The following is an 18,890-nucleotide window of genomic DNA, read 5'->3' as shown; positions in this document are numbered from 1 at the left end:
AAATTTAGCCAGTCCTTTCTAAAACATGGCTGCCTGTGTTGTTGGGTCCAGTGCAGGAGTTACTGAGTGAAGCATCCTGGCCTGCATTCTGTAGATCAGGGAACATAATGATCCCTTCTAGCATTAGAATCTAAGGACCTGTGAAAGTCTGGCTGTGTAGGGTTCGTCTTGGTTACTTGCAAGAGAACAGAGGGAGGTATTTTCTTTATTCCCTCTGTGTTTGCTTCCAGTAATTTTTGCTGCATGCCCCTTTAGCCTTATGTTTTAGAACAGGTTTTAAAGGAAAAATCAGTAACTTTTCCCTTTTATTTTTTCATTCCAGATAACCAAATTATTATCCACTAGCTCTGTTTCTTTTTCCACACACATAATCCTAGCTTTAGGAATTTGTGGTCTTCTGACTCCAATATGCCCTTGTCTGGACAAAATCTTTCTTTGCTAAATCATTCTTAAAATGAGATTGTTAAAATAAGACAGAGTTCTTCTGGTGACAGCACACCTCTGTCTAATGTTATGTGTATGTGAATTTTTTTCCCTTTAATGTCTGCTCATGAGCTCTCTCCTGTTTCTTGGTTTATTGCAGATCCTGCAGGCTCTAGGGAAATCATACCATCCAGGCTGCTTCCGTTGTGTGATCTGTAATGAGTGTCTGGATGGAGTGCCCTTCACTGTAGACACAGAAAACAAAATCTATTGTGTTAGAGATTACCACAAGTAAGAACAAAACACAGCAAAGTTGGGCCTGTCAAAAAAACCTCTCATTTGCCTTTCAAAGTAGTAGGGAAAGATTGGTTAGTGGAATGAACATGGGACTGCAGAATGGATGTAATATTATTTATCTTACAGGGGCACTGTGAGGTTCAATCACTTGGTGTCTGTAATGGCTAAAATCTGTAAGTTGGCCCTTCTGAAATCAGTGGGAGATGCACTCAGTCACAGCGGGGCCTGGATTTGGCTGCTTAATTGATTAAAAAGTTGATGCTGGACATGGCAGGGGGATTCTTAGCCAGCTTTTTGTTCAATAAATTAAACAAGTGATAAATCCACTTGTAAATCATTAACATTAAGGAAACTAAATGGTTGCCTTCAGTGATGCTATTAGATCTACATGCACTTTGACCTGTCTGTTTAGAATTACATGCAACTGTTGTTACAAAATGTTGCAAACTTCCTTGTGGATGCTTGTGCATTCCAGAGAAAGCAAAGTGTTAAGAGTAACCCTCAGAAGCAGGTTCTCTGAAGTCTTTAGTCTGAGGTAATAGGTTTCACTGTTTTGAGGAGCTCCAGCTATTAAAGGCCGTTTGTATATAAAAGACGTAAAAGTTATTTTTAATGGATTGAGTACAGTATGTATGTAATTTAGTGACTCGCATTCCTGAAAAATTTACAGACCAGTCCCTGGGACTTACGTTTTCATGTATAAAGCTTGACCACAGATTGTGCAGCTGTCAGGCAGTTGGAAGTATAGGTCGTGGCATCTGGTTTTGTGTAAACAATGAACTAGTAGACACTTAGAATGAAAAGCTTCTACATCCCTACCTTTGCATATAAAGGGAGAACCACAAATTGTGGAGACAAGCCACAGCTAGTAAACTAGCTGTTAGAACATACAGATCAGCAACTTGCCTTTTATTTCTCATTACTCTTTTAGAGTTTTGGCTCCCAAGTGTGCAGCATGTGGACATCCCATTTTGCCATCTGAGGTAAGAACCATTTATCCTTTACATTTCTTTACATATTCTGGGAATACTGCTCTGTCTCAATGAACATGCTATTTTCCCTTCCATGTTTAGCTCTGCCTCCATTAGAATGGCCTCCTGGCTCAGGACTGCTGAGAAATGCTTCCTTCAGAGTGCTGCTCTCACAGCAGTGTCAGCCTTTGTTGGTCCAAGACTGAATAATTCCTTTGCTTGATTACATGGATTATTTCATTGACCAGGCTGAGCTTTTCATTTCCTCCAAGATTTTGTTGCTTTTCCATGATTACGTTGGCAGCTGTGTAGCTCAGTTGGTATGGTGACAATCACTTGGACTGTAAGGACGTGACTTTGATGCCAAGTGAGGGTGGTGGGTTTCCACTTATTGTTTCCAGTTCTAGTACAGTCCTGAGGTCCACCAGCCTCTTTATCCAGTGACTTATTCATAGAAGTAATCTTTCGGTGAAACCAGTTAAAAATTCTAACCCCTTTCTAGAAATATGGAATACTGAAGGGGTATGAATCCTCCTTGCTAATAGTATATAAATTTGGGATTGACCTGACTAGAAATCCTATAAATTATAGTGAAGTAGGGCTGGAAGGAACCTTCAGAGGACATCTAGATTCATAGATTCATAAAGTTAGGGGCTGGAAGGGACCTCATGAGGTCAGGTCCAGCCCCCTGCTCTAGGCAGGAAAGTAAAAGACTAGTCCAATCCCCTGTCTGAGGCAGGATCATCCCTATCCAAACCAATCTAAACTCTTCGTAAGACTACCGTAAACCCCGAGACAACATAAGACCTTAACTTGCCACAGGTAAAGCAGGGGAACCATGGCAGCCGATGTCTTGCTTCTATAAAAGGTTGTTAATATATGCTTGAGAGATCCCAGGTAGGGGGCCATACTCCCTGCTACAAAGGAAGGCAAAAACCACAGTCCATACGAATCTGACCATGGAGTAAAATTCCTTCCTAACCTCTGAAACGGTAATCAGTCTGACCCTGAGTGGAGGGGCAAGACTCTCTAGCCAGGAACCTGTGGCTTGAAGTTCCAGCAGGAGCATTGGCATACCCCAGTCTTGGCTGCAGCTGACACCCATTGCCTCTGAAGGAGGCTTAAAAACACCTTGACACATGTAGCAGGAAGGGCGGGGCAGGGGAGGGGAAGCAGATGGCAAAGCCTAGAAGTATGGGAGTACATTATGCCTAGAGCAGGAGTGGGCAAAATATGGCCCGCGAGGCCATTCTATCTGGCCTGTGGGGCCCCTAAAAAATTTAGAAAATTAATATTTATCTGCCTTTGGTTCCTGTCAAAAATGACAGGAAACAAGGGCAGTAGGACCCAGGGGAAGCCCTGGCAGGCTCCCACAACAGCAGGGCACGCCCCACCCTTTCCCCACAGCCTTGGAGCAGGTGGTGGCTGCCCCAGCCGGAACCTCAAGTAAGAGATAAGGTGGGGAAAGGGCAGGGAAGGAGCCCAGAGAAAAGTGGCCTGGAGAAAAGCTGAGCGTGGGGGTGAAAAGCGGCCCCTCCCCTGCCACGTGGCCAGTGCCCTGCACTGCAGCCGCTCACAGCCCACGTGGGGCTGTCTGGAGCAGGCATACGCAGTCCCGCAGCAGCTGCAGCGTGGGGCACCAGCCATGGGGTGGAGGAAGGGCTACTTTTTACCCCCCCTCCCCACATGCTCAGCTTTTCCTCAGGCTCCTTCCCAGTGTGGGGGAAAAGTGGCCCCTCCCCCACCTTGTGGCCAGTGCCCTGTGCTGCAGATGCTCACAGCCAAGGTGGGCTGCCTGTGCCTGCTGCAGACAACCCCATGCAGGCTGCGAGCAGCTGCAGCGCAGGGCACTGGCCATGGGGCAGGCAAGGGGCCTCTTTTCTCCTGCCATGCTCAGCACCACCTTGTAACCCGGCCCCACTGCCAGCCTGAGCCCCGCATCCGCTCTGGGCTTGCCCATCAGGGCTGCACATGGCGACAGCAGCTGCAGCCCCCCCGGTTGCCACACTGCCTGCAGCAGGGAGTGCCAGCTATGGGGTGGGTGAGGGACTGTTTTTCCCTGCGCTCAGCACCAGCTTCTTCCCTGCCAGTGAGCAGGGGGTCAGGACTGTGTGCTGCCTGTACCGTGGGGTTGGGGGCCACTGGGAGTGAGCAGGTGCGAGAGCCAGCGGGAGCACAGGGCCTGCATCGGTGTCCCGGGGCCCAGAGCAGGGTGACAGAAGCGTGGGGTCCCACCCAGCAGGGACTCTATGGAGCCGGGCCAGCTGCCCCCTCTCCCTGCTGGTGCGACCCAGCCTGGCCCCACAGACCCCTGCCAGCCTGTGGCCTGCTTTGGGCCCCACCGGTGCTGGCCCTGGGACATTGGTCCCCAGACACTGGGGCATTGGTCCCAAGATGGTGACCAGGGGGCGGGGCACCTGTCAAGGGGCAGGGCTACCCATGCAGCCCTAGACAGCCTGCCAAAACTGGGTAAGCGGCCCTCCTCTTGAAATAATTGCCTGCCCCTGGCCTAGAGTCTAGACTATTCCTGACCAGTGGCTGTCCAACCTTTTCTTGAACACCTCCAGTGATAGTGAGTCCACAACTTCCCTAGGCACTCTATTCCACTGCCTCACTACTCTTAACAGTGAAAAAGTTCTTCCTGGTATCCAACCTAAACTTTGATGCAACTTTAAGCCATTGGTTTGTGTCCTTCTGTCTGCAGCAAGAGAGAGAAAGTGGTTTGCTGCTTCTTTATGGCAGCCCTTTAGGTATTTGAAGACTGCTATCGAGTACCCTGTTATACACCTTTTGCACAAACTGAATGTACCTAGCTTCTTCACCCTCTCCTTATGACTTGCTTTCCAAGATTTTTTTATCCTGTTCCCTGCCTCCAGACCGTCTTTAACTTCTCCATGTCCTTCTTAAAACATGGAGCCCAGACTGCACATAATCCTCTGGATGAGACCCAACCCATATCTTGCACTTAATATTTCTTTTGATACATCCCACAACTGCATTTGCTATTTGTGTGGCTGCATCACACTGCATACTCATATTGAGTCTCTGGTCTACCAAGACTTCCAGAACCTTCTCCATAGTGCTGCCATCTGGCCAGGTGTCGTCCATTTTGTATTTGAGTTTTTGATTATTCCTTCTGAGGTGTAGCATTTATCCACATTGAACTTCATCCTGTTAACTTCAGCCCAGCTTTCCAGTCTGTCAAGATCTTTATGAAATCCATTGCCATCCTCCAGCATGTTCACAGTCCTTCCTAGTTTTGTGTCATCAGCAAACGTGCTTAGGAAGCTTTCTCTACCAGCATCCAAATCAACACATTGAATAGTACCTGGCCCAGGGCAGACTCATGTGGGACTCCACTTGAAAACTTCTGCTGTCTTGGCATGGATCCATTAATAATTACCCTTTGCTTGTGGCTACTGAGCCAGTTGTCTATTCACTGTATAGTAGATTTGTCCACTCATGTTTTACCAGTTTGTTTATGAGAAAGTTATGTGGGCCTTGTCAAAGGTGTTGCTGAAATCCAGCTACATTATACAGGCAGTCCTCGGACTTACGACACAGTTGGTTCCTGAAAACCGCGTCTTAAGTTGAAATGTTGTAAGTCGAGGACTGCCTGTATCCACAGCATTGTCTTCATCCACCCAAGTAGTTACTTTATCAGAGAAGGTTGTTTGTTTGACACCTTCTTCATGAATCCATGCTGGCTGCTTGTAATCAGCCTTTCCTTCTCCAGATACTTGCAAATGGACTTCCTTAGGCTATGTTCCAGTAAGTTCCCAGGTGTGGAGGTGAGGCTAACTGGTCTGTAGTTCCCCAGGTCCCCTTTTTTGCCTTTTTTTAAGTAGAAGTATTCTGATTTTTAGTCTCTGATCATGGGCAGTTGGTGCCACCTTACTCAGTGGGGGCACGTGCCTCCCCAGCAACCATTCAGTGACTGAGGGGGTCCTCCCACGGCCACTCTTGCTGACTGGAGTGGGGGGGGGTCCCCCCCACAGCCAATCTTCACTTGCCAGCTTCCGGAAGTCGCCACTGTTGAGTTTTCAGAGACTGTGTGTATCTGCCCAAGGTAGGATTTCTATGTGGTTTTCTACCATTAGCTGAATGCATTCATATTGTATCAGGAAGCGATTCCCAGAACCTGTGTGTGTCACCCTCTCTTTAATCTCCTGTTTTCTTAATTTGTCTTTGTGTTTTACTGTTTACAGGGGTCTGATGAGACCATTCGAGTTGTGTCTATGGACAAAGATTACCATGTGGAGTGTTATCACTGTGAGGTGAGTCACCAGCTTTCTAGGGGAATGAGTATGTAATTAATAAGTACCATTTTAGAGTAAAAAAATAATCCATGCATCTGGGAATGCATCAGATCAGCCACTGAAAACTCTGTTGTTAAATCCCTGCTGCAAATATCAACTGTGAGGAAAGGCCCAACATAAGGGCATTTACAAGGACAGTGGTTTCCAAGGATAGGTCCAAACTCTAATGTAGTCTAACCTGTAAAATTCTGGCCAGATCAATTTTTGCTTCTGGTTTAGAAGGTTTTCTTTCATAATAAAGAAAATGTGGCAGATTTTAATTTTCTGACGAGTTTTTGTGCTGCTTTTTTAAAAGCTTGGAGCTTCAGATCATGTTAGTGCATCTGATTTCCAAGTCAGATTATTTTGAAATACTAAGGTAGGGCCTGATCCTCTAACAAATGCAAGCTACCTTGACACTTGCTGAAGTCAGTGGGAATTGTGATGGTTCAGCGGGTGATCAGATCCTGAGAGAGATTTGTCTTTTAGCCATCAACTTTTGTCCCCATACCCATTAGCTCACCATCCCAAGATCTCTCAGTATTCCTACTCCATGGACATTCCACACCCCCCCTCCCCAAATCCATGACCTGTTTCAATAACAGTGATGTAGCTCCTATGGTGGAAGCATACGTTTAGATGGGGCTTCAACAGACTTGGGCATCTTCTTCCCATGTCTACTCGTTTGACTAGGTTTAGTTGATGCCCTGGCTGTCTAAATTACCTGTCGCAACAGCCACAGAACCACATTGGTGGTACTGTGAGAAATGGTTCTGATTCATCAGTGCAGTGTTTCATAGGCCTAATTCCATTAAATAAAATGGAATAATATATATAGTGGTAAATCTGTCAGACAAGACTTTTACTTAAATCCTTCCAATTTCAAATGTCTTGGGCCATGACTCACCATAGGATCAAAGAAAATAATTAAAACTACGTAAAGAAACTAGCTTTACTGTGCAGAAGGTTGAGGTTGTCAGATGCTTGTGATAGATGCTTTTCTGCCCTTGAAAAATCTAGGTACTAGGGACTTATTGTGATGAAAGCTGTCAAATCTCTAAATACTCACCAGGGAGTTGACCTCTTAAATATTGGCATCAGACACTTTGCCATCCTTTTGCTAGAAAGGATGCCCTTGAGCATGAAAGAGCACATTTCAATAGCCATTGTGATTTCTCTTTCTCTGTAGGATTGTGGGATGGAACTAAATGACGAGGACGGGCATCGCTGTTACCCACTAGAGGATCATTTGCTTTGTCACTCCTGTCACCTGAAACACATAGAGAAGGGTACAACTCCCTCCCCTGTGTACCCGTATCACTACTAGTTGGCACTGCACATTTGTTGGAAGCCTGTCAGACAGTGCATGTTTATCCCTAGTTGATTTCCAGCCCACGTTTTCCGCAATCAGCAGTTTTTGCAGTTGGAAGATAAAGAAGCTTTTAGTTACATTTGCAAGGACTGTGTGCGTGTGAACTCTTCCCTGTGTCAAATGATGTCCATCTGAAACAAGAACATGGAACATTATCCAGCTGGTCATCTTTTTTTTTCCCCAAGAGGTATTTTATTCACTTGGGAAGATTTTTCAGTAAAAGCACAACTCTCCATCAACATCAGTGAGCTTGTAACATGCCATGCACAATTAATGAGCCATAGACCTGCTGGGAACATTTCTTCAGGCTTCTAAGTGGTTTCTGACAAGCACATTTCATTGAATCCCTTGAGGATATCAACTTATTAATACTGACTCTTAGATTTCCCTTTTTAAGTTTTCAAAAAAAAAAAAAGTTCCATGCACAAAAGCACATCCAGACCTTTCATTTGCTACCCAGAGCTCTGGTATCAGCTAGGTTGTGAAATAATTGTGACATAAGGAGGTGATTTGCCACTTGGCTACTGTATTTCCACATCCCAAAGATTATTAAAAACAAAAAAAAAACCCCACGCACAAAACAGCAAACTGGAGCAAACTCTATTAAGGCATCTTGGCACATGTGTCCCTGTACTGCTGCTTGCTCATTAGCAGGATGCATATGGATCAGCTTGTATAAAGTCTGACTAATGGATTACAGTTGGAAGGGTCTAGATGCCAAACGTATGTGAGAGGGAAATCCACCTGCCTCTGTCTTGCAGAGGTCACTTTAAAAAAGAGCTTGGTGCCCCCAGCAGCCTGCGTAAGCCTTTCATTTTGTTGCTGGAGCTCAGGTATCAGCATTGCTGTGAAATAGGTGAGTCAGAAAGTCCTGGTATTTAGTTCTAAGAGTGGTTATGCAGCTTGTAGTGACTTCTCTGTGGTACTAATTTTAGAGATCTGGGAACATTATGCAGATTTTGTGTGTACGCAGATTTAGGGCCAAGCTTTGCAACTATTACTCATATGGGTAACCTTATTGACATAAACAGGTTTGATCAAGTGATTAACAGTTGCTTACATGAGCCTTGGATTTTTGCAGGATTAGACTTTCACTTTCTACCCTGTACAAAGAAAAAAGGCAGATGCTTTACCTCTTTTTAAACACATCTGCCTTTTTAATTAAAGAACATTTCTCCCACTAGTGCACAGCTGTGAGTTGCACATGCATTAGGTTTATCAACAGTGTATGTACTATAAATACTTTACAGAAACTGATATATAGGTACAGTTGTTTAATTAAAAAATCCCCAGCTATTTTACCTGCCATTTAGTATTGTAACTGCCCTCTCCCACATACCCTAAATATATGAAAACTAACTAAAACTGAATGCTAAGCCTGGTTGATAGTAGAATATGCACTAATTTCTAGGATCTATCCTAAATATAAATTAGTTGACAAGGGTAACTAAATTTCAAGTATGAGCCTCACCAGAGTAGCAATATGGTCCAACCAAATGCCTCTCCCAAACATCACTTGTTGTTCTGAACTGGAAATACATTGTTATATTCTGCTACCCTTACTCCCACTGAATAGCACCTTACTCTGGCACATAGCAGACCTACTGCAGTGCATAGTGGAATAAGCTGTGGGGAGGGGGAGCAGGGAAGAATGCAGTCTGGGATGACTGACTGATGTATGTGTTTATTTCCCTCTCCTTCCCCCTTTTTCACTCTGCATCACTAGCTTAGAGCAGAGAGAAGCTTCCCAGCAAAGCACTTCCTACAAATAGTTAAGCCCACTCTAACTTTGGTTTGCCGAATTAAATCCCATTTGATTTTTTTCACCAGATGTCACAAGACATTTTTGTCCTGCAAATCTGTAGTTCACAGCATCCTAATCAAAGTCCTCATGCATTCCTGTTTTTAGTCACCCCTGTAAAAGTATTCCTTTGTGCAGGGGAATTCCAGATGTACCAGTCACCCTATTAAAAGGACAAATGTTGATGGCTCTGTCAAAACTCTTGATAATGCTGTTCTTGTTTCCTGTGGTGGAAGGTGCAAGGGAACTGATTTCCCCCATCTTCACACATGGCCTAGTCACAGCAAGACAAGCTGCTTTCCCTTTTTCCCTACTCCTTTCAGCCACCTTTCAATGGGGCTCTCATACACACAGTATTTCTTACATCATCTTAGGAACCTTTTACCTTGTGTCTTTCATCTTAGTGTTTAGTAACAAAGACTTTATTACATATCACCATTTACTGTAAGGCAAGTAGAAATAAATGCAGCTCAGCAATCTAGAGTTTTGGGTCAAGATGGCTTGGTCAGCCAGATCTTTAATCAGTAGCACAAGTAAATAGACTGTATGGGTTGATTCATAATGGGGGACAATTAATGAAAGATGCCCTTCTGGTTATGTTTGTTTGGTTGCCTCGGATGAAACTTGGATGTTTTGCACTGGTCTAAATTGCTCTGGCCTTTGATTTTTTGCACTGGAGAGCAAACCACTTGCTGACCTACTTCTAACCCATCTATCAGTGTTTCAGTTTGACTGCTTCTTTTTGGGATGGTGGCACTGGAACAGGATTGTTCATATAACAGAAACGAAGAGGTTATTAACTAGGGCTAGCACTTACCTCATTGACTGGGGTGGCTTAGTTCAGGAACCTTTTTATTTCCAGAGACTCCCAGGGAAGGATAGAGAAATATCATTAAAGGTTTTGTAGTTACTGCAGTAATATAGAAAGAAATACTCGCACTATAGTACATGCAACTCTTAGGCTTGTATACATATGGGAGTTTTGGCCCTGACCTCAGCAGGAGCAAAATCAGCCACAAAATGTGTAAGAGCGCTGAGTGTCAGTGTGTAGCTACTGGATGGCAGAGAGGTGATAAGAAAATGCAGCAGAATTGCTATACAAAAGTAGCATGATATACAAAAGTAGTAACGTAAAGGCCAGATCCTACCAGGTGCTGATTGCCCTCCACTCCCATTGGCTCTACTGGGAATTGAGGGTGCCCAGGACTGCACAGGATTAAGACTTTAATGTTTGCCTCCTACACTTCCAGTAACAGCGTCATTCAGAAAAGAGACTGAAATCCAAGATCGCTTCAGGGTATGTGAATAGCAAATGATGCCAGTTGGCAGCTAAGAGCATTGCTGAGTATTCCTGTTGGGTAAGATGTTCTGCAAGTGAATATACAAATGATTCTTGGAGGAGATGAGATATCAAAGTCAGGCATTGCAGTACTACTCCACAGTCAAGAGACCTGTGTCCTGTGACTAGCAGTTTTGTTCAGTATAGAATTACAGAGGGCACTTGCTTTCTGCCCATAGTTTTGGGGAGAGCTGAAACTCTAAGAATGACATTCAAGAAGGCAGTCTCTTCTTAGGACCTGATGAAATAAGCAGCTGCTTATTAAAGCTTGTGCCTTTATGGTTTAGTTAGTCTACAAGGTGCAAATCTACCTTGTCTTCTACTCTGTTAAAAACAAAATAGGCTCAGTCACCGTGCAGGGTTGCTCTGGAGAAATGCAGCTTGGGGGCAGTGGGTCTATTTGGAGCAGCAGAAATAGAGCAGGAAAAAAAGCACTCTTGCAAGAAGTCTGGCCATTACTAATTTAAAAATATACACATGGAAAACAATTCAGTGACATTCAAGTACAGGACAAGTCACTGATCAACAGATAGTGGCTTTGAGCTTCTTGTTTTAAACTCATTCTGTTCAGCCCTCCCTGCCCCCAACCTTTTTGTTTCATTTTTTCAAGAATGGAAAAGCAAACAAAGTTCTCCTGTGGATGGCTTGTCTGGTTCTGTCAGCCTGCTGTGAATTGAACTGGGAAAGATTTCTCTGAATTGATGGAAAATTTGACTTCTAGTTCCACCACGTCTAATTTCTCCTATGTGCAATCCCAGAACCGTTACTGTTAGGAGAAATAGAGGCCTGGCCTACTTTCATTTTTAAGGTTCTGTAAATGATTAAAGCTGTTTGAACTTTCTTTTTTCCTTCTGATGTGTTTGCAGAGAGGTCAGCAGTCCCAGGAAGCAACTCGGAACGTTTACATGTTGATGTTGCAATGCCTGTTGAATTGCATTTCTTGCCTACAGGTTTGAACTTGTGATGGTTTTTATCGCTTGGTTTAAGCTCCTTTTTTCTCCCCTTGGCTTTTGGAGGCAAATGCCTCCTGCTTAGTTTTAATTTTAAAAATCCAGTGTCTATTTTTGTTACTAAATTACTTTCCATGACCTAGACAGTTCCCTGAGCTCCAGTGAATGGTAAGGCCACTGAACACAAGGTGGTGTGGGGTGTATAGGAATGCTGCCTCTGTTTTGTCATCTTTCCTTACCCCTCAGACCTCTCAAAACTCATTCCACAGAGACTCTGCAGGATTTTGAGGCACGGTGGTAGCAAGAGCTCATCCTTGCAAAGTTCTCCTTTTCCCCAGCTGTGGAAATCTCCAGTCAGGCCATTGCTCAATAGGAAGAGAGAGAGCAGGCCCTCTGTAGAATGAAGGATTTCCTTCCTAGTGATGATTCTGCCTGTCTGTCCTCCAGCACCTCTCCTCCAAAGTGAAGAAAATCCAGATAATTGAACTTGAGCCTGCAAGGCGGCAAGGGACCTAACTTCTGCTGATTTTTCACTGGGAAGTGATTGTTTTGGTATTTACATTAAGATTAGGCCTTAATTTATGCAATAGAATGCTGCCTTTAAGGATGAGGAAGGGTTAGATGAAGAAAATCAGCCTTTCAAAACATGGCAGATCCTTGTCTGGCTTCTAAGCATTAGTCTTTACTATCAACATTTTACATTCTGTGATTAAATACATTCTTGAAAATAGACCCAGAAAGTTAGTTTAGTCATTACAAGTGAAAACAGCTTTACCCCTTTATTTTTAGGATAGTGGTTATTTTGAAGCCCCCATTTTGCATGCCATTATTCCCTGCAGCCAGACTATTAAGAAAAGACTTTCTACTGCTTCATTTAATAGATGTTAACCCAGTGATTTATTAGATTTTTTTTTACCCCACTTCATGCTTGTAAACAGCATGGATTCATAAGTATTTAGAAGATTGATGTTGGCTTAAATAGAGGGTTTTGCATAAAATGTGTGGACAAGCTGCAGTTATGAAAAACAAATATTTTTGTTTGACTTGAAATTACTCAAAGCTGATGAGTTTAGAAGAATCACAAGAATGGATTTGCTATTCAAACAAACACAGAGAGTACATTTGCAAAGCACTTAAGTGATTTAGGAGTCTAAGTTCCATTGAAATAGGACTTGGGTTTCTAAGCCAGCTAGATGCCTTTGAAAAATTTCACACAGAACCTGTGAAGGTATTAATTAATTGCTGACATTTTGTACACATTAAATAACCTCTGGATTTCTGAGCTGTGGGTTGCATCAGGGGCCACTTATTGTGGCAAACTCAAAAGGTAGATTTAACTGCTAGGTGGTTCATATTCTTTACAAAGTAGCATTTGGAAACATGGATGCCTTAGAATTAGCACAGTGCAAAACTTCAGTCTGTTCTGTATAAAGGGGCTTATCCTGAGTATTCTAAAATACTAAAAAATGAGGGCATGTTCCAGAAAGCTATTTGAAGTAGTAATATCTGCTATTTGGACCCCAAGTGGCAAAGCAGCTGGATTGCTGAGATTGACAGCTCAAAGGATGTGTGCACACACACACAGATCCTTGCCATTTTTATGAATGATAAATTTTGGCTACAAGTAAATATTTAACATTCCTGCATCTTGCTATGCATTGCCTTGGGTCTGATATTAATAGCTGCATTTCTCAGCACTCTGGGAATTGGGTGCCTTTATTTTTTCTGGCTTGTTTGCTTATTTCGGTGAATATAGGCTTGATCCTGCACTACAGACTCCAGGTGGAGTCTCCTTCATGTATTTCAGTGAGAGCAGAGTTGGGCCCTTGCTAAAGAAAAAGCACATTTGCTACCCATTTCTCTTAACTTGAGCTGCAATTACTCTGAATGCAGAACCACCATTGACTTCTGCTTGTGGATTTACTCCAAAATTGCTGCGGTTGCTAAGGCAGACTTCAGTCCTACCAAGCATGGTCTGTCTGTCTGTCTGTCTGTCTTTGCGGGCCAAAGTGGTTTGTTGTAGAAATGATGCAGGCCAGGAAATAAACCTGCTATAGTTTAAAAATTGGTTTAAAGCCATCATTTAGATATACTGATGTCTCTCTCTCTCCTTAGTGAATAGTTGAAAAAAAAAGACTTTGGATGTCCATTAACAAAAAATAAATAAAAAAAAAAAAAATCAGCATGTAGCAATTAAATAAACTTATTTAACAGATATTAGGGGGAAGGTATGAATGTAAGATTGAACACAGCCTGCAGTCTCTAGCCTAAAAGGATTCAGTATTGAGTGCCAATGAAGTAGCACTTTTTGCATCCCCTTTTATCTATGTAGGGTAACACGATACAGTTTTGTGTATTAGAACTGCCAAATATCCACTGAGACCTCATTGTGGTGATGCCAAGTACCTCTAGCATGTTCTGAGCAAGTTTTTATGGAGGAATTTTGATTTAAATTGGCCCTTGCTTTAAAAGGGCTGAATCCTCCTTTGGTATAATGTTTCTGAAGCTATTTTGCTAGGGGTGTATATGACCAAGTACATATGCTACCCTAGCAGCCTGTTTTGCATTCTGAATCAGGCTTTGTAGTCTGAGGGCTTTTACTTCTCCCCTCAGACTTACACATTCATTTCCCTTTTCTGTTTTTCCAGCTTGCTGCTATGGCACTAGCTATATGGCACTGCTCTGTTCACCTCCAAGAGCAGACACCATAGTCCTGTTCCTCTGGTAGAGTTGGAAATAGATGTTGATGTTCCTAGGGACATACACTAAAGAGCGGCAAAGGCAGGCTTCATTAGGGGTAAAAATCCTAACCCTGCTTTCTTGCAGGGCAAATTGAAGGTTATGCAGCAGAGCATGCCAACCACCCAGAGAAAAGCCAAATTATGCCTCTGTGATAATAGTGTACCATCGTGTGCAGACAGACTGGTGGTATATGGACCCTTATGCACTTGTTCTGTTCCATATAGCCCAATGCTCGGTGCAAAGGTGAATGAAAATTTGCTGGGATTTCCAGCACTATTTTATATTATCACTAGTAGTGAGCTCTGTTCCCAGTGCAGCAGGTCTGCAGTATACACCCACACATGAACTCAGGCATGCAAGAAATGGACTGCTTTCTACATTCAGAAAGCAAATCCAGAACCCAGGTAGCAATACTGAATGGTACTCATTTTTGTTTTCTTAAAACTCAAATCCAGAAGAGAATATTTTAGTATTTCTGCTGGTATGACTAACCTCAGCTACATGGGAATATGATTCTTCTCTTTCTGTGCTGTTAAATATTTATATTGAAGGCCTCTAGCGGTGGTAAAGCTTCTGGCCAGTTGTGATTTCACTGATTAAAAATAATACAATAGAACTAATTCTGACTGTTAGCCATTTTTTCCTACAATATTTATTTGTCTTTTGTCATGTCCTGGTGATCACAGAGGCCCCTTGGGTTAGTCATTCATTCTGAATCTTAAGCATTTCCCTCAGAATCATTGAAAATTCGGGTTGGAAGTGACTTCATGAGGTCATCTAGTTCAACCCCCTGCTCAAAGCAGGACCAGCCCCAAGTAGATCATCCTACCCAAAGCTTTGTGTAGCCAGGTTTTGAAAACCTCTAAGGATGGAGCTTCCACCACCTCTCTGGGTACTACCCTCCTAGCAAGAAAATTCTTCCTAATATGTAATGTAAACCTCCTTTGCTGCAACTTGAGACCACCGCTCCTTGTTCTGTCATCTGCCACCACTGAGAACAGTCCAGCTTCATCCCATCCTCTGTAGAACCACCCTTCAGGGAGTTGAAGGCTACTATTAAATCCCCTTTCAGCCTTATGTTCTCTAGATTAAATAAGCCCAGTTCCCTCAGTTTTTCTTCATAAATCATGTCCCCCAGCCCCCCACACCATTTTCGTTGCCCTCTGCTGGACTCTTTCCTATTTGGCCACATCTGTAGTACTCCAGATGTGGGCTTACCAGTGCTGAATAAAGGGGAATAATCACTTCCCTTGAACTGCTGGCAACGCTCCTACCAATGCAGCCCAGTATGCTGTTAGCCTTTTTGGCAACAAGTGTGCACTATTGGCTCATATTTACCTTATTGTCCACTGTAACACCCAGGTCCTTTTCTGCAGAGCTGCTGCCCAGCCAGTCAGCTCCCAGCCTGTTGGCATATGGGATTGTTCCATCCTAAGTGGAGGACTCTGCACTTCTTATTGAACCTCATGAGAGGTCTTCTGGTCCAATCCTCCAATTTGTCACGGTCTCTCTGAATCCTAGTCTTACGCTTGAGTATCTACTCCCCCCAGCTCAGTGTCATCTGCAAACTTACTGAGGGTGCACTCTATGCCATCTTCCAAGTCATTGATGAAGATATTAAACAAAGCCAGCCCCAGGACCAACCCCTGGGACACTCCACTTGCTACAAGCTGCCAACTAGACATTGATTACTACCCTCTGAACCCCATGAGCCAGCCAGTTTTCTATCTACCTTACAGTCCATTCATCCATCCCTTAGCTTGCCTGCAAGAACGTTGTGGGAGACTGTATCAAAAGCCTTGCTAAAAAATCAAGATACACCACATCCACTAGTCTCCCCATCCACAGAGTCAGTAATATCATCATAGAAGGCAGTCATGTTGATCAGGCATGACTTGGCCTTGGTGAATCCATGCTGACTTCCTAATCACCTTCTCCAATGCTTAGAAATGGATTCCTTGAGAATCTGCTCCATGGGCACTATACCCTTTTCCAATCATGTGGGACCTCTCCTGCTCACCATGAGTTTTCGAAGATGATGGCCAATGGCTCTGCAATCACATTCTCCTTTCCCACAAGTTTCTCTTCCGGCTGGATTAGGAGTCAGTAACAGGAAGTCTTATTACTGTGAGTGTAGACTGAAAATTAGTGGGGATTTCTGGTACTGAGGCGGCAGCTTAGGAACCACTATAGGCCACAATAATGCTACCCCTCTCTAATACCCTGGCCTACACTTAAATCCTTTAAGGACAGGCAAACTTCAGACATTATGTTGAACAACTAGTCAAGTTACTGGTTACATGTCAACATATTTCCAATGCAGCTAAAGTAGGCCTATTGTCTAGTTTAAGTCAGCAGATAGTAAAGCAATTATGGCACAGGCTAGTCCCAGCTCTGCTGCGCATTTCCTTTGTGATGCTGTGCATCCTATCCATACCCTGATTTTTTTTCAAAGAGATTGATACCAGTAAGCCAGACCATCAACCAGTCGGTGTCCAAATTTCCCTACCTGCAAAAATGGGGAAAACATTATCTTCCCTCAAAACAAAAATTGGCCTGAGACTAGATGACTAGTTCAGGCTAGATGAACCTGTTGCCTGAATTGGAATTTATTATTGTAGTCTTCCCAACAAACAATAACATGCAGCCTAGGAAGAACTGACAATTAAAATAAAGCGGCTCAAAAAAAAAGCCACTCGGAAGGTTAGTATCATCTGTTATGAAACGTTCAAGTTCCACTTCCTCAGCCAATTCAAATATTTAAAAAAGCTGCCCCTTCATTTCCTGCTCCCCTGCCCAAAGCCCTTTTAAAGATGCACAGCTAGCTGAAAATACAAGAGTTGCAATTCCAGTTCAGAGAACCGGTTCATCTAGTCTGGGATCCGGGCCCCTGAAGCCTCAATCAAGCCCGAAAACATTGCCTAATGCACTTGGTTGTTAGTGCAAAGATGTTCTTGGTCACAGTAGAGAATCCTTCCTCGGAGCAGATAACACCCTGGCCCAGGGGCCTTGGGGTACCCTTGTGTTGTTGTGAAAAGCAGCTACATGCCACAGTCCCAATTAAGTACCCATGTTCCTTTCCACTCTGACAAATGAAGTAAAGTCAGCCAAAAGGATCTCGGCCCGCTGGAGGCCGCCTATCCTGTTCTGTGCCAAAAAACAGGGGCGTGGGTGGGAGAAGCCAGATTGATGGGGTTGGGCAGCACAGTGAGATGGGGACATGTTGGGGATCTGCCAGCCGCTCCTCCCTACCCCTTTCCCAACCCATGAGGCCCGCAGGAGCCAGTTGGAGGAGCTGGAGCACACCTGTGGCACACCCCGAAGGGACGTGGGCTGGGGACCCACTTTGTCCCACACAAAGTAGGGGTGGCATTTCTGCCAGGAGGAAAATGAGAGGGGGAAAGAATGGTTCAACAGCCAAACAGGGCAGTGTCACCTCATGGTGCCACAATGTCCCATCCAGTGGGGTAGGTATAACTGCCCACTAGTGGCAACACGTAGGGGGAAGATACTGGTGCACCCCCTGACAGCCAGCGTTCCCCGCTTGGGTGATGGGCAGCAGGCGAGAGCGCTGGAGCCCTTCCCCCCAAAGCGCTGGCCAGGGAGTGGGTGTGCCAGGAGAAGTGCCCCTGGCATTTCGGGGTTGGTGTCCACCCTTGGTCGGCGCAATTGGTTGAGCGGTGTCCCCCTGGTCACTGACTCGCTGCTGGGGGGCAGGTGCCCCCCCTGACTCGGAAGGCACCAGTCCCTCATGCTGCCCACAGAGGGAGATCATTGCGTAGGGCAGACACCAGGTCCCGCCAGCCACGTAGGCCATGATGGGGTCTTGCCAGGTGGTGCCTGCCTGGGGATTGGGGTTATCATCTTAGGACAGGCAGGAGCACGAGCAGCAGGGGTACTGCTGTGGTGGGCAAGAGCAGGGGGCACTGGACCGGTGTGGAGGGAGGCTTGGCTGGGCTGCAGTGGCATGGAGCCTGGCCCAGGTGTGGGGGCATAGTTGGGTGGCTGGGAGGGGGCCAAGGGGCACAGTGGGCAGGGGGGCAGAGCAAGCATGAGGGGCCTGTAGGGGTGTGCTGTGGGCAGTGGGGCCCAGCACAACCCAGGCCTGATGGGATGGATGCATTTCATGGGGTAAATAAAAGAAAGGGGAAGGCCCGTATGTGCATGAAGCGCCGCCAGGGAGCAACAAAGCCCGTTTGGCGGCCGGGGAGGAAAATAGGAGCTCGAGCCAGCCAGGAGTCGAACCTAGAATCTTCTGATCCGTAGTCAGACGCGTTATCCATTGCGCCACTGGCCCGCTCCACCAACATAGCTGCCGCGCGCGCTCTTCAACCTGTGCCCCGCCCGCCCACGCGCTCAGCGCCTGCGGCAAGGGGTGGTTTCGTAGGCGGGATCACGCCGGGAGAGACCGCCAATCACAACCCCCGCCGCCAAGGTGTCCCGCCCACTCCCAGCCCCTGCGTGGGAGGAGCCACAAAGCTGGAGCCGGCCCCGCCCCCCGCGCGCGAGCCGGTCGTGCGGCCCTCTGCTGATGCGCTCGCGGCCGGGTGGGCGGGCTACAGCCGCGGGCCCAGCCAATGGCAGCGGCGCTAGCCCTTCAGGGCCCACCCCCCGCCGCCATTGCCACTCTCTCCTTCCGCGGTTGTTCGGCTAGATTTGTCCCGCGCGGGCGCCCGTTGTCGAGGCCGGGACGCGGC

At 45.4% G+C, this 18,890-nt stretch overlaps 1 protein-coding gene and 1 non-coding gene across 3 annotated transcripts in view; one reads left to right on the top strand and one right to left on the bottom strand.

The window, feature by feature from the left end:
- Positions 1 to 14,825, top strand: part of LIMD1 (LIM domains containing 1) — a 62,267-nt gene extending 47,442 nt beyond the window's left edge. For both annotated transcript variants that reach the window (XM_019508885.1, XM_019508884.1), the window contains 4 exons: positions 584 to 714; positions 1,652 to 1,703; positions 5,900 to 5,968; positions 7,179 to 14,825. In XM_019508885.1, coding sequence (XP_019364430.1) covers positions 584 to 714; positions 1,652 to 1,703; positions 5,900 to 5,968; positions 7,179 to 7,316 — 390 coding nt within the window. In that variant the 3' untranslated portion in view covers positions 7,317 to 14,825. The remainder of the gene's footprint in view (positions 1 to 583; positions 715 to 1,651; positions 1,704 to 5,899; positions 5,969 to 7,178) is intronic.
- Positions 14,826 to 18,417: 3,592 nt separating this feature from the next.
- Positions 18,418 to 18,490, bottom strand: TRNAR-ACG. Its single transcript has one exon. It is a non-coding gene; the product is annotated as a tRNA-Arg (tRNA).
- Positions 18,491 to 18,890: the final 400 nt, after the last annotated feature.

This window comes from Gavialis gangeticus, unplaced genomic scaffold, assembly GCF_001723915.1.
Source record: "Gavialis gangeticus isolate Ggan-Ray unplaced genomic scaffold, GavGan_comp1, whole genome shotgun sequence".
NCBI classification, from domain to species: Eukaryota; Metazoa; Chordata; order Crocodylia; family Gavialidae; genus Gavialis; species Gavialis gangeticus.
This window is presented reverse-complemented; position numbering and strand designations above follow the sequence as displayed.